Genomic DNA, 15,678 nt, shown 5'->3' with positions numbered 1-15,678 from the left:
TGGCTAAATAGGGGGGAAACAAAAAGCAAAACTTCGTCATCGTGAACGGGGCATAAAATGGAGAAAAACGACGAACCACGGTTGGCTAATGGCGACACTATCAACAACAATGTAAAATTCACTCGCGAGTGGCGATGGGAGTGGGTGGCTTTTTTTTATTATCATTCAAACAAATCGCCCTTCCTTCGGTGGGGCTTTTTATTCCCTAGTTTTCGAAGGCTTTCGGTGCCGCGGTTGACGCATCGTGTGCCAGTGTCACGACTAGTTTTTCCTCCCCCACCCAAACACACAATCGGAAAAGCTCGAAAGAATGGTACGCTCGACAAAACACAAATCGCCGGAAAATGGGGCTCGCTCGAGCTGGAAGCGAAAATCGAACATCGAACAGTCGTGGAAAACAGCGACAAAGAAGCTCCCGGGAGGCTCGTTTGCGAGTATCAGCTTATCTGCACCACGACCGGGTCCCGTTTCCGGGCTGGGTCGATTTTGTTGACTCAAAATTACTGCCCTAAAGCTAGCGGCGCTTCCCAAGATTCCACAACTCAACCCTCCTCTGGCTAAAACCCACGCCCCAGCATGCCGCTTCATCGCAGCACGAAGCGCTTCGTTCATTTTCCCTCGTTCTCTCTATCCCATTCTCGCCCCCAGTGAAACTCCCCTTTGCCCTCTCACCACCACAAAAATAAAATTATTCCCACCCCTACTGGGCTCCATCGGTTTTGCGCCGTTCCATTGAGCTTTTTTGGCCGTGTCTCATGTGCCGATGAAAAGGGAAACGTTTCTTGCACCGGGCCCAGAGGCCAACGGGCGAAGCAATCGCGTCAGGGCCGATGGCCTGCCGAACGCCGGATTGCGTAAGGGGCTACGCTCTCAAACGATAGTCACCTAAAAGACGTGCGAAAACGGGAGAAGAAAATGTAGAGGAAAATGGAAAGCGAAACGAGATGTGAGAAAATAATAAAAGAAGTTGTAGATATGTGAGGAAGAGAGAAAGAAAGAGAAAGAAAAAGAAAAAGAAAGAGAGATGGAGAGAGAAATTAAGCCGGGTGGAAAGAGAAGAAAAAAAGAGAAAGAAATTTTAAATCAATTTGGCGTGAAATCGGGCTGATATGGGTTTGGATTCCGCACAAGGAACTTGCGTCTGTAGCCAGAAGGAAAATTGGTGTTAAAGAAAAAATAAAAGAAAACAAATGTAGCAAAAGGATAACATTAAAACACGCAGACAAACGGAAATGCACAATCCACGTCCGGGGAGGGAAACGGGGAAAGAGATTAACAATGTTGATGTGGATTTGGTTATTGGTTGGCGTTCTAGTTTAAAAGAGGAATGTTACCACCTCCTATCGGTATGTTTAATTCGTTGTAGTGCAAAGCCCAGAGTAGGTCGTCGAGCAGGCACTCGTTCGGGCATGCCACACACCACACAATTGGGAGGAGAAGAGAAAAACAAATGGCGAGAAAACGAACGAAGATGGAACGGATCGCGCATTGTTTTGCGAAATTTAGCAGGAAAGAAAATTCGAGCGCGCGCAGAAACTGCAAAAACGCGAAGAAACTGAGCTCTATGGCACACGCAGACTCTGGCCATTGGTGGGAATTCAGGTGGAGGGTAATCAAAAATAGATTTTAAACATGGCTGAATCGGCAAAATGATAAAGATTGTTCCATTTTTTGCTAACGACCCCGAGCTGACCGTTAAGATATATTCTGCTGTTAAGCACATTCTTCAGAATAATCGCAAACGTTCAATTTCATTACACAAAATCAAATGAACCGAACAACAGTGTTTCAAAGTTAGTAAACACTCACATGAGCAAACCACCAAATAAATAAATAAATAAATGAATAATACGACGTATAAATTCGCTTTTGCTTGCTGCCCTTTTTGAGCTGGAGTCGGCTCAACATAAACGATGCGAGCAACTGATCAATGTATCGATAAATATTCTCCCCTTTCAGTGCATCGATCAATAAACCCCATGGAACGCAGTCCTTCGTTTATCTACGAGACAATTGCATTATTCCACCCTCAACCGTACAGCTATCGCAGCGCATTCCCAATCAACATCAGGGCGAACATCTTGATCCGTATAAAACATGTGTAAAACGCCCCTTTTTTCAACCCCCATGAGGCAAACCATAATATCGCGTCAGGTTGCCAGTGAGTCACTTCAGTACTCGGCTTTTTTCTGCTCGATGACGACAAGCCGATACTGCAAACGGCACCATCGCGGAATCTATAAATACTCGCCAGATCCGCTGAATGGTGCCGAAATAAAAACATAGAAAATCTACGATGCCGACTCGGCAGTGACCGAGTTCGATGCGCATCGCTCGTCCTACAGCGGCAATATTATCTCAGCTTTTGCCATCATTTTGCCAGGAACTGCGCTCGTTTTCTTTTGCGCACGCCGTATGGTTCAACTTCAATGGAATAAAAGGATTACAACATCAAAAACCTCGCTCGCCAAGTGAAACAAACACATCTGCGAAACGTGGCTTAGTTCACTCGTCTTTGATGTTGAGTCGTATGGCGATGCAGTTGCGGCTCAACGGTTTGAGATTATAGAGGAAAATTGCTGGCAATTTCCGCAAAGAAACTATTTCCTGTGGCTTTGAAACACACCACAATGTTAATCGAAGCAAGCCGAATGACATGTGTGACTCATTTCAAGCCGCGTGCTGTTTTAAACCGTTAACACGCACGCAGCCTCTTTTCATCGATGCATTCAATAAACCATTTTTGTATTGCATTCTTCTCTTGCTTCGTGACGGAATTATCATTTTGATCGATTAATAATGCATTTAGGTTGGTATTGCCGTTGTTGGGAAGTTAATTGAAATTGTCAGATAAATCGAATGGATTGTGGCACGCGGGACGGAGATTGTTTGATTTACACGATTCATGAACATTCTAGACTAATTAAATCTGATATGATAGTGTCGATCCTAAATATGGAAGGGGAAGAAGAGAGTTTAACATTCCCCGTGACTATATTAACACAACTATCCTGTCAAACAACAAAACTGTTTGGCTCAAATGGTTCAAAATTTATTTCATAACCAAATGTACTTCAAATCATGACTGAATGCAAGAAAATCATGAAACAATTCAAAATTCAAAAGTACTGCCGAAGCTTCGCATCACACAACTGTTTGCTAAAATTCAAAACAAGTTTATAATTTCCGACCAAACAACGATCAATCGCCACAACATCTACCAACAATCATAGCAATAACAACCAAACAATAACAAACATTCATGAAAAAATGTCAATAGCAATAAAACAAACAAAAAACGGCCACAACATTATGAATGAACGATTAAAAAACAACAGCGTAACTGCGGCGGACGAAGGAAAAGGTCAGCGATAAGGAAAAGCCAGCATACAGTGAGGAAAATAATAATGAATGATGGAACCATGGAGCAGAACAGCGCCGGCACGGCTCTGAGGCAAGTCTAACTTCAGACAATAGCGATAATGTTTCCCGGCTAAGCTGAGTCAGACCACCTCAAAGCTCGAATATCTGAGAGCCAGCGCTCAATCCTTTCGCCATAGCCGAGCTATAGATAGGACAGAATTGATTAAAATTACATTGGAGCGAAATTCACGCTCAATGACAGCTAACCGTTCTAGGAAGCACGATAAGCGATCGGGTCGTAATGGCACCAAATGCTACCGAGTGTTCCCAGACAATACCTCATCGGCGAGGTGTGGCATAAACATTCCAGAGCCAACCGGAATTCGATTGAAATGCCGTTAATATCGGACGGAGGCACGCGTTTATATCCGGAAATTACCAACGCGCCGCATAAATAGCACGATATCGTACGTGGCAGTATTGGTGGCCCACAATCGATACGCGGGCACACAAAGCCATTATCGAGTTTTCTCTGTCGAGCACAACAAGCAAGTGTGCAGTAACGACGATTGGCATGCGTATGCAATCGCACTCGTTGCATCTCATTATTCCACAGACGCCTTCCCTCTGTCACACTAACAGAAAGGGTTGAGTTCGAACACCGTTCGGCATCCGTAGGATGACGAGTACCTGATGCACGTGAATGCGAGCTAATCAATGGCTGCATTTGCATCAATTCACAACTTGCAGCCAAATGTTGCTCTTTCAATGCATTGTTCCTTCGATTGTCCTCGGTTGCATTATTCCACAGGTACCGTTCGGTACGGTTTCCGTTGCAATAGAGCCTGCATAAAGCTAGCTTATTTGCACTCGCGTGAAGTAGGAGATACGAGCCGGGTTCGTGCGTGACTCAAGCCGTTCGCCTGGCTTTTCCTGCCCGCTGACGACGAGCCGATATTGCGAAAGGCACCATCGCGGAATCTATAAATACTCGCGAGATCCGCTGAATGGTGCCGAAAAAACAACAATCCACGTACGCCGAATCGGCAGTGACCGAGTTTGGTGCGCGTCGGTTACTTCTGCAACATGAACTCATCCTTTGCCATCGTTTGCCTGCATGAAACGAGCTCGCTTTCTTCTGCGCACGCCGCGTGGGTCAACTGCAATGGAAGAAGAGGATTACACTGTCGAGCTCCGTGAGCATGCCTGAGGAATGAGTCCTGTGGATTCGCTCGCTTCGTTTGTTCAGCTTTGAAATTATGTGCCGTGTTCGTGATGAAAATTGGTAACGATTTCCACCGAGAAAAACAGCCTCATTCGGCTTTGAAACAACAGATTGTTTATCAAAACAAACCGAATGACATATGAAACGCTTCGCAAGCTGCGTACCGTCTTCGAGCGCTGACGCACGCAGCCTTTTCGTTTGGACGGTGCAATCAATAAAAGCGGCTTTTTAGCGCATTCTTCTGTTGCTGCGCGGCGAAATTATCTTCCCGGGGGTGGCTGATTAATAATGCATATAGGTTGATAGCTCCGATGTAGGTTGGTTGATTGATATTGCTGAGCAGGTCGGGTTGAATTGTGGCACACGGCAACGAGAAAGGTTGATTGATCAAGCGATAACTGCCGCGGTCGAGGGAAGCGCAAACCTTCCTACTCTCTTATACCTGGGAACCAGCCTGGGACCTAACTGTTAGGCAGAAAAGCGTGCATTTACGTGACCAAATTTGGCAAGGAAAATCGTTAGCCGAAAGCGAGTCAGTGTACAGGTAACATTTTGTCGAATTGAACCCCCGCCGTTTGCCACCAAATTCCCGCACAATCGGTCAAATTTGCATCCTCAAGCAAGCCAGTGTTTCGGCCACTAGACACGCGTCAAACCTTACCACACCACCGGGCTTTCGCCGAGAAGCAAAGCACAATTTTGCTCTTCTTGTTTTGTTTTGCACGTTCCACCCTTGGGATGACGCGGCCCAAAAAAGGCTGGGAGGTCCCCAATGCCGGGTGCAAGCGAGAGAAGAAAAAAAAGAGGCAAAAAAAACCGGTCGACCGGAATCCGTTACTGCGTGGCGCTTGATGGCCCAGCGCGTGAGTGCCACCACCTCACGGGTGAGTGCCGCGCGTTCCAAAGCGGCTCGCATGCACACAGCAACGCACCGCGAATCGACCGCGCACCGATTAGACACGGACACGCACGCAACGAGGCCCCGTCATCTCCATGAATGACGCTGACGGTGTGTTGTCGCCGACGTCGTCGTCACCCGCGCACGGCGAAAGCGGACGGGTGACTTTGGCCCGAAAAAAGGCCGTCACCATACACGGTTGGGCGAGCGAGCAAGCGAGCGAGATAGGTGAGTGTTTTCAAGCTGCGTACACGCGCCCGCATTCCAACGCACCCAGCCCAACGGTTGTGCTCTGCACGCTCATGCACGCGGCCACTCAGGTTGCGTGCTTTACCATGCGCTAAAGCGAGACGAAGCCGCTGCTCGCGCATCTGCGTGCCATATGTGCGCGGCGGCATTTGTGCGAGCGAACGGGGCACAAAAGCGAACGCTGAAGGAAGGGTGCATGGTTATTTAACTGCTGCTTTTATGCACCCGTGCCCGGCGGCTCCTTAATGACGGCTCTTCTCCCTGGGCCACTACGCGATGCCATTAGAGACGGACGCACTGGGCAGGAGGAAGCTAATGGGGCCACACGGTGGAAGGCTGAGAATGTCGCGCATTTTCCCGACCGTGGTTGACAATTTCCATTTCGAGATGAAACCGTCACGAGCATGCGTGTGTGTGTTTGTGAGTGAGTGCACGTGAGTGAACCGTTTCGCTTGGTGTGTTTTGAAAGGCCCTTACGTTTTTGTTGGGCCCTTTCCAGAAGGGTGTGGAAATGCGTCCCCGGAACAAGGAAAGGGCAAGAGAGAGCGAGAGAGAAAGAGAAAAGCAATAACTCCAGTATGCACACACCAACACCACGGCGATGGCAGCTCGCAAAAGGGACGCAACAGAAGGGTGTAACGTGTGCGCTTGCGCCCTTGAGATGAGTCGGGGTCTTTGAATAACATTACCCTCCACCACATGCCGATTTTTCCCGTCTTGCGAGCCCCTTTTTCCACACAAAACAAAGCGGAACCCTTTGCCGGCATTTCTGCTTCGCCACCCCTGCAACCCAATGTCACCCGTCATTTACACTCGAGGAGTGAAAGATCCGAAGAGTGTGGGAGAGGGTGAGGGGATGGGTAGGGAGGTCGGGCGCGATCGAGCACTCACTCCCGTGGAACCCGGCTGGCGTGAGTGCTGCAAGAGGCACATACCAACACATGCCCAATGGTTCTCACCACGGGTTGTGTGTGCTGCAGTAGCCCGGATTGATCGATTAGAAGATGCCGCTCTCTCTCCCTCTCGCACCACCCTTCGATGACCAACACAACCGGAAGCGCCTTGCCACTCCCCCCCATCCCACACGATCCTCTCCAGGAAAACCCAATTGCACTCATTTGCTCCCACACACTCATCCCTAACGGGACCCCATGATCACTCGAACGGCGTACAAGGGCGGGTGCAGGGTGTGAAGGGATAAAGCCCAACCCCAACCCCGACAGCGACGACGTCGTCAGTGTACCAACGCCCAACTTTAAAAGGCTTTCTCGCCCTGCCTGGAGGTCCTCCTCCTCCGCCACTCAAAAGCATACACACACGCACACACACGCGCGAGCCAGCACATAATCGGCCCCTCCTGCCGTGACACTGTTGGGTGGAAAAGTTGAATGAAGTTAAGATGATGGCCGAGCACGGGAAAAACGGCAGCATGCGATGTCCTTCGTCCTGCCAAGGAGCGCCACCGATCTGCGCGAGCATCGACAGTTTGACAGCGGCAAACGTCAGGCGAAATGTTTTCCCCCATCACGAAATTCCACTCCCATCGCCACACACACGCGCGCGCACGCACACACACACACTGGTATTTGCTGGCTAGCGCCAGATCGAGCCACAAAATTGACACCGACCCCAAACCGAAACAGGCTCCAATACGGTGCGGGAAATTAACACAAAACACACAAAAAAGAAACAATCACACAGCCCGACATTGGGCTCAGTACGCACGCACGCACGGTACACGAATGACACGGACACTGAGGCCCTGGAGAAGCCGGCGCGCTCTCGACGGGGTTCAACACTTAAGTGCCTGCTCGCGAGCTGACGCGAGTCTTGGTACGTCGCGTGATGGCCGCGCGTCGCTGGTGAGTGCCTTCCAGGGCCGCTGCGCACCGCTTGTGAGAGTGCCATCGAGTTGTTTATAGCCGCGGGTCGAGCGGCTCAAGCCGGTGATTTGTGTGTACACGCGCTCTCTCTCTCTCTCTCTCTCTCGCGCGCGCGCTCGCGGCACTATAGGCAATGGAGCGTGCGTGCAAATGTTTGGATGAACATTTTTAGAGGTGAACTTTGCCACTCGGTTGCAGTCTGCGCAGCTTAGCCACACGGAATGACATCAGGCGACTCGAAATAAATTCGTTCGATCCGTTCGATCGGTTCCACCCCCGCGTGTGACCTTGTTTCGTGCGTGTGTGCGGTTATTTTCAAGCACATGGCCATGTTCCTTTCTCCCTGTGCTCGTTTTTTTTGGTGACGCTTTAGTTATTGCAAGTTGCCTGTTGTTGTTTCTGTCCCGAACCTTCACCACCGTGCCGACCTTAAACCCATCCCGTGCGGAGAAACCCAGAGAGCGGCACACACACACCATCCGGGTGGATTGGCCAACATCTGGCACCGGTAGGGTTTGCAGTGCGTGTTTGAAACGACCGTTTGTTGAATTGCGACACCTCGTTTTGGATGGCTAGCTGCAGGGTGTTCGTACTCGTTCACACTTGTGCTACCGAGCAGCCAAACCACGGCACGCCCTTCAACAGATAAGGGCCGAGATAAACGGTTAGGGTGATAATTTTATGCTCTTGCAGTAGCATATACACCGAGCGTGAACGTGATCACGTTTTCACACATTCCTGGTGGCGTGAGTTCGGCCATACATCGTGAGCTACAAGTGTGTGTTAATGCAGAAAAGAAAAATCCAAGCCCTTATTCTAAAGAGAGCCTTCAAAAGTGGACCTTAAAATTAAAGTCCCTAAAAGCCTGTCGAACGTTGTCCGAAAGGCACCCCATTTAGTGCAACGCGACGTGGCGAAGAATTCACATCAAGCAACCGACAACCTTGTCAGCAACAACCAGCTCAATAACGCCGCTTTTACACATCCTCACAGCCTCCTACGACCGTCGAAGAAAGAGCACAAAAAGAAGCAAGCAAAGAACAAGGGGTGTCCCGAACCGCACTACCTGTCTGCGTAAATTTCAAGGCCAACGGCACAGCTGATGACTGAGCCATACATCGGTCTACATACACACATTCACCCCTTGAGGCAGGTCAGGTAGTCGCGCAAACCTTGGGTATGGGGTACCTGTACCGGGGTGAAGGACTAAGCTGCGGTTCGGGGATTAGGACGGTCTACGGTCGGTACGGTGTATGATGTACACAAGCAAAACTGATCATGTCCAAGTAGGCAGACAGATGATCATGTCGGTAATGTTTGTCTCCGGGCAACGGTTGACAGTGGGGTGAGAAACTTCACGAGTCAATTGCGAGATGACGTTGACGTATGTCCAAAAGTCGAAAGTGATGCTAGAGAAGCAGTAAAAAGGGAAAATATCTCTCTTGATCTCTCGACCACAGAGAACGAACTCTCTCTCTCTCTCTCTCTCACACACACTCTCTTTCCTAACACATCAGACGCTAATGATCAACAAAAACGTAATAATGCAATGTGACAGTTTATTTTTAATAAACTCCAAAGCAAACGTATTACTTCTATTCCGGTGTTGATAACACGCTGCTAATCAACACCGCACACTGACAGAGAGCTCGTGGCGACATGACGGCTGAAACAATCGCCTTCAGCTCCCCCAGCGATTGGTTGCTAATATTAAAGCACCATCAACTCAGAACCCCTGTTTAAACGCTAGCACAAATCAAAAAACCCCCCTTGAACACCATCTCTCGGGCTGTTTCGCAAATCATTGCGCGATCGTTTTATATTGTGCACACCAATTACGGACCGATTGTGGCTCGAAGAAACGTTCTGACGTTCGGTTCACCCGCAACACCAGCGTTGGCTACTGTCCGGTTAAACGTGGCACGTCGCAAAACTGCAATAACGCCGCAAAAGGACCATCGAAGCGGCGACAATAAACTTTAAACACACCCGTAAAAAATACCAGCTCTCGGTGCAGCGGAACGTGGACGTGAACGTCACTGCACAAATATAATTGAACAAAGATTCGTGGCTCCAGGGATGGCGGGCAGAAGCTGTGGGAAATATTGGCGGACGTTGGGCGAAGGATCGTAAAATGTCTCCACCGTACATAGGAGGATGCGCATCTTGCCGGGGTGCAGTTGCTGTTTTTCTTTTCTGTTCCTTTTTTTTTTATTCTACTCCAACCCGAAGCACTTGTCGTCGAACGTTTTGCGGCCCATAAACCGACTCAACCGAGCGTGCAATCAACGTTGATGAGTTCGGTGTCTCGCCTTTTTTTTTTGCTTCGGTTCGGTTTTATGTTTAGTTTCCGCATCCTTATAGCCGGACCGTGAGCAAGCAGGAGCTGCGCCGGGAGCTGGAATGCACCGGAATAGCGTGCTTTTATTTTATAGCCCGGTTATGTTGAGTAAGCTCACATTCAATTGCGATTAATGCTTTACGAACGGGGTGGAATGAGCTGACCGATCGGCACGCTGTTCGCCTGGGTTGGGTTGACTGATGCGGCATGTTGCACGTCACCTTGACAAATGAACCTGAAGGACGATGAGTCGCGGTCAAGGAATGCTTTAACGAAGAAACGTGCTATCGATTAGGCGATACGACGATATCGCACTCTGCCTGACGCACTAGCGTGGGTGGAACGAAAAAGCGGAAGTACCTCCATTACTAGAGAAGACCTTCTATTATCTAACGTTGTTGAACATTTGCGGCTGAGGTTGGAAGGTCGGAAGGCATTCGCCGTAATTGGAAGACGACATCGTTGATGGATGTGCTTGTAAAGTACGATTACCTTACAGATAGTCGAGGTAGAATCGAAAAGTAGCGAGTAACAAATTTCCTAACATTGAATGCTCCATTTCATTTAAGTATCCATCGTGAACATTTGCGCTCAAAATCAACGTATGACAGCGAGCTATTTGTATGCGCCTGTAAACCTGTCAGGGTTCTCGAAAAACTAGCAGACGAGAACGCGTCGTGAAGGTGAACGTCATTCATCTACCAGCTATTGTGTGACAGTTCGGGATACTAACTACAACTACTAATACCACCACTAGTGCTATTATATTTCTCTTCTCGCAGACGGAGTGGCGTGTAGATTTCACGAGTCTATTTTTAAAGATTCTTGGCCTAATTCTTTTAAAGTCGCCCGCAAACACACTATCAAATGCGACGGTGCCACGAAAACCCTGTCGCTTTCGTCGGTGAGGTAGAAAGTGACCTAGAAAAAGTGTACATGCCTTTTTTGGACGATCCACTGAGGTGGTGATAACACTCTCCTTCATTCTGGCAAACTTCCCGATAAAGCCAGAGTGGCCATCTCTGGAATACCCGATTGGATTTAGCCCCACGGCACGTTTCGGACACGTATGTAAGCCGGTAGCATATTAAATCATCGTCACGTCAGCATCGTCTGGTCTGGACTCATGAAACAATCCCATCATCCCAGCCGGACACGGCCCGTGTTGGTGTTCAATTTCACCGGCAGCTGTAGAACCCACACGGCGTTTTCTCGGCTTGGGTGGGACTCAAATCGAACCAACGGATGGGCGCGGTACCGCCAGATGAAGCATTTCCGTTCAGCGAGCGTGTGGATTTGTGTACTCGTGCGATTTTTTTTTCAGACAACTCTGGTAAACAATTCTGACCCGTACCGAAGCGCATCGTGTTGGTGGTTCAATCCCCAACTTGGCCTGCTTGGCCGCGTGTTGCAGCGTCGTAAAATTCGCTTTCCACCCGCCGATGGTGGTCTGTAGGTTGGTATTAAAATTGCACGAAAAACGTCGTAAAAAATAGACACATAAGCCTTCATACGTGCTGTGCAAAGGAAGTTGGCCTATTGGTGGGGCAGCAAGGGTTGGGAAGGACCCGAGTGCGGGGGGATTTTTTTAAAGAACAAAAAACCCAAATGAACCAAGTCTGCCAACATTCCGTGCACAAATGTGGCACAAAGGACCGTTGAATAATGCGCGCATCAGCCTGCGCGTTTGCAAGAGCAGAAGCTGAAGGATAGGAAGATATCCGACTTCAGCGAGAAATGCTGACGAGCTGGGCACACCCGGGAAACTGGCGGCCAAACCGGGGCCAAACAAACAATAAAAACGCATCCATCGGAATGGCAGCTGCGATCGGGCTGGTGTGGAAAGTATCCGAGCAGCAATAGGCTCGTGAAAGAATTAGAAACTTGTAGCTAAGCAGAAGTAAGTGGCAGAAGAAACCCCACAAGTGACCGAAAAAGCAGTGACTAATGTAAAACAAACCGAACGAGCGAGCGGGAAACACTATAAGGGAGCAGAGAAAGAAATGGAAGTAAGAAAAAAAACCTCGCGCCGCGTATGAAATGGTTGAAGAAAGCAACCCTCACTTATCAACGCGAGCAGGAAAAATTTATCATTATGATACACTCGTTCTGCGGGCCGTGCTGGGGCGTTTTCCCACCTTCGCTCACCTTTCACCCTCTTATGTACTTTCCCTCTCGCTCTCTCTCTCTCTCTCTCTCGTTCATATTTCACCCCCTACCAGCAAAATACACCCCCACGCGTGGGCTGCGAATGGTTTATATTTGATTAGCAGCGATGAAGCTTGTTTTTCACTCCTTTTTGATTGTGTTATTTTTGGCGTCTTTATTGTTGTTCACACGCCACTGCTCGAGTTTTTTACTCGCTGCTGGCTGTGTGCGTGTGTGTGTGTGTAAAGTGGCGCCTCAACACCGTTTTTCCTGCCCCCTCCACCCATCCCGTATACCTTCCGTTTGACCTTCCCCTCCGGATCGCTGTAATTTCTAAATCGAAACATTCTTTGAGCAGCTTTTGTTTTCTTTCCGGCCCCAAGCGCGTTCCGTTTCGTTTGGTTCAAGTTTTTTTTTTCTATCGTTCGCTCGCTCTGCTACTGTTCTGCACCCTTCGTGCACGTTTGATGATGGATTATATATATATTTTTATCTCTCCCCAAACCCACCAAAGCACCCTACCTGGCAGGGTGCCGGGGAAAGTAATTTCTTCGAATTATTCTGCCCCCGTTCGTGGCATGCGGGCAGGTTGCTGAGGCTGCCTGCCTGCTTGCAGAAAGGTGGTGAGTGCGAGATCGCGAAGAAAATTGTTGACATACTATTCACACCCGAATAAGGGAAGCAGGCTCACGTGCACCAGGTTCGAGCTGAAGGAGGCGAGCGTACTGGCGTTTCGAGCCGGAAAATTCCATTTGCAGGGGGTGGAAATGCCGCTCGGACTCAGGTCGAAACGATTGAACCCCATGCCGGCACATCTGGAAGCCGTTCACTAGCATTCTTCGCTATTCGCAGGTGGAGAACGTGTACTTACGTGGCAAAGCTGGTTATCGCAAGTCAGGGAGTAGGGTTTCTTTTTTGTTTTATTGTTGGGGCAGTTTTCATCGCCAGCATGGGGGGGGGGGGATGAAGTAATAAATCATAACCACACACGCACACACAATCACACGTACAAAAACGTACAACACATACGAAAAGGTAAGGCACAAACACATGCTAACGTTGTGGAAAGGGTAAATGCGGTTTAATAAAGCGAATGGCGAATGGAAGCCTAGGGCTATTACTAACAGGGCTGACAATTGGTACTAATGTTTGGCGCTGATCCTGGACCTGAGCTGATCGAACCTGGGCGCCTGCAGGCTTTTTGAACGCTGCCTCTTTGTGCAGTGCTATCGCTTTCCTATGATTTTCTTTCTTTTTACAGACATTAGTAGGAAAATAGTTGTCTTTAGGTAACGAAAAAACCCTACCGAAACATTCTAAGTGTGTATGGTATACTACAATCGCTGACGCGTGGGCGGCCATTTTACATAGAAAACTTAAACGTACTACACTAGAAATTGCTATGAAAAATACCATAAGGTGTTGAGCTTTGCTACGACACTAAAAATCATAACAGTACGATTTGACACGAAAGCCTAAAATGGTCTATGACCAAAAAAAAAACCAAATTTTTGTGGTCCAAAAAACAACGAAAGTAAAGAATGATGAAGAAACACTCGCAAGGGGTCACAACACCCCTCGATCTAGCGACAGCAAAACGCATTACAAGAAACGAGCATGCACGTAAATGGGGGAGCGGGCTCTAACGACTCACTTTGGTTGTGGTCAACCTCGGCGAGGGCAATTCGCTGATCGCCTGCTTGTCCACGTCCTGTTGGAGTTGAAGTTGCGGTGGTGCTTGCTGCTGCAGCTGTTGCTGCTGCTCCTGTTCCTGTTGCTTGATGCGGTTAGCCTGTGGAAGAGCGAAGTGAGAACGAAAATCAATTAGAAATGAGCTTAATTCACATTTTTCTTTTTTTTTTAAATATATCTAGATCTCAGTTAGACCTAGACCGTCGACCGTGGAACGAGAGTACGTACACTCACTTTCGATTTGGCGGCATGATGCGGAAGCGGGATAGAATCGGTACAGACTGTATAGCGATCACTCGGTTTATCTGTACGGCGTCTGGGCGACACGTACGACGATATCCGGTGCCGCGAATGGCGGACGATCGAGACCCAATCGATCATATTGGCATCGCTAACCGTACGATCGATTCAAATGCCACTTTACACCGCTTTCATGCCCTGATTCCGATCGACACACTCTTATACTGCCACTGAACCAAGCCAAACCGTGCACATCACAATATAACTACACAGAAAGCTCCTGAGGAGTATTTTGGACTACACGTAGTGTTCTGGATGTAGCTGTACTTAATGGGAGAAAACGCAGAGTTGATTGAAGTTACGCACAATTGGGGAATCTGGGTAATTGTCAGAAGAAGCTTCCGAATATTCCCCTAGAAGACTATGGCCTGAGCGTCACTTCCCATCCTGCAAACCGTATAGCAACTGGGTGCTCTGGAATTTCGCGGACACTCGAGCGCGTTTATGGAGCATGACCACGTGGTCGTGTCAATCCAAGCTGTCGCGTGGGATTTTATGGGCTTTCAAAAATAACCCAGCTTAGGGTCAGAGGTACAGATAAACTTGGACCTCTGGTCGAGGACGTGACACTGTGGATCATCGTCCTTCGCACGAAGAAGCCGAGCTCTGGTGGGAGTTCTACGGTCTACAAAGCAGCCACTTCTAGCGATCACACTCCTGCACCGTACAACGGACTCTGTTACACTACGGTTTGGGAACAACGTCTCAAATCGGGTGTGGGATACCGTCGTGATTGAACGTTACGCCATAGTGTAACAATGTACTTTCAAGACAATGTGATGGACGAGTGAATCAATCCCAAGTCAAGTGAACGAAGAAGTGCACGACCGGCCAGCGCATTGAAAAAGGGCGCTCCCTATAAAACCCACCCAGGACGAACAGAACAACGGCGGGAAACAACGGCAAAAAATGTAAGCAATAGAACAAATAAAAAAAAAACAACAAATCCGACTACACACGCGTCCGCGGTCCCAAACAAATCAATCTCAACTAGTCCCGTGTCCGCACAGAGTGGAGCGCGGAGAGTCACAGTCGTGGCGACTTTGCGCCGCCACCAGAGGGCGCCCCAAAGTGTGTCCCGGGACGCTACAGACGATCGGTGGATCTGGCGGGAAAAGTCAGCAAGGATGGGAGGCTGGGAAAGCGCGCGTGTGATAGCACACGAACCAGAGCAAAAGAGAGAGAGAGAGATCGTGAGGGAGATTGAGAGAGCGAGAGAGCTGCGGGAGACATTGCAAGAGCGGTTAACTCGATCGTTCGAGAGCAAGTGGGGATCACCATCTCACCGAAAAGGTGTTCAAAATTTCCCTCTTGTTTGCCCGTTTGTCTGGTAATCGGAACACTGAACGCATCAGCGCAGGCTAAGCGAGAGAAGAGCCGTGAACGTCGGATGAAGCAGGTGTTGGATGCCGGTACGACGAATCGGTGTGATACTTCCCGACCTCCGAGATCGTAAACTGCCCCAGAACTGAACCTCCACTGACACCTACTTAGCGCTGAGTGAGAGCGCGAATAGGCTAGAGAGTGAGATATTGAAGATGCAGCACTAATCCGAGTCTCCGTTGTCGGTCATATCTCT

At 48.9% G+C, this 15,678-nt stretch overlaps 1 protein-coding gene across 1 annotated transcript in view; it reads right to left on the bottom strand.

The window, feature by feature from the left end:
- The window catches only part of LOC128728816 (disks large 1 tumor suppressor protein), a 36,069-nt gene that overhangs the window by 13,095 nt on the left and 7,296 nt on the right, over positions 1-15,678 (bottom strand). The window contains exon 4 of the mRNA XM_053822463.1: positions 13,762-13,899. Within this exon, the coding sequence (XP_053678438.1) occupies positions 13,762-13,899 (138 nt within the window). The remainder of the gene's footprint in view (positions 1-13,761; positions 13,900-15,678) is intronic.

Source organism: Anopheles nili, chromosome X (genome assembly GCF_943737925.1).
Source record: "Anopheles nili chromosome X, idAnoNiliSN_F5_01, whole genome shotgun sequence".
Lineage (NCBI taxonomy): Eukaryota > Metazoa > Arthropoda > Insecta > Diptera > Culicidae > Anopheles > Anopheles nili.
Note: the sequence above shows the minus strand (reverse complement) of the source record. Positions and strands in the feature narration are given on the sequence as shown.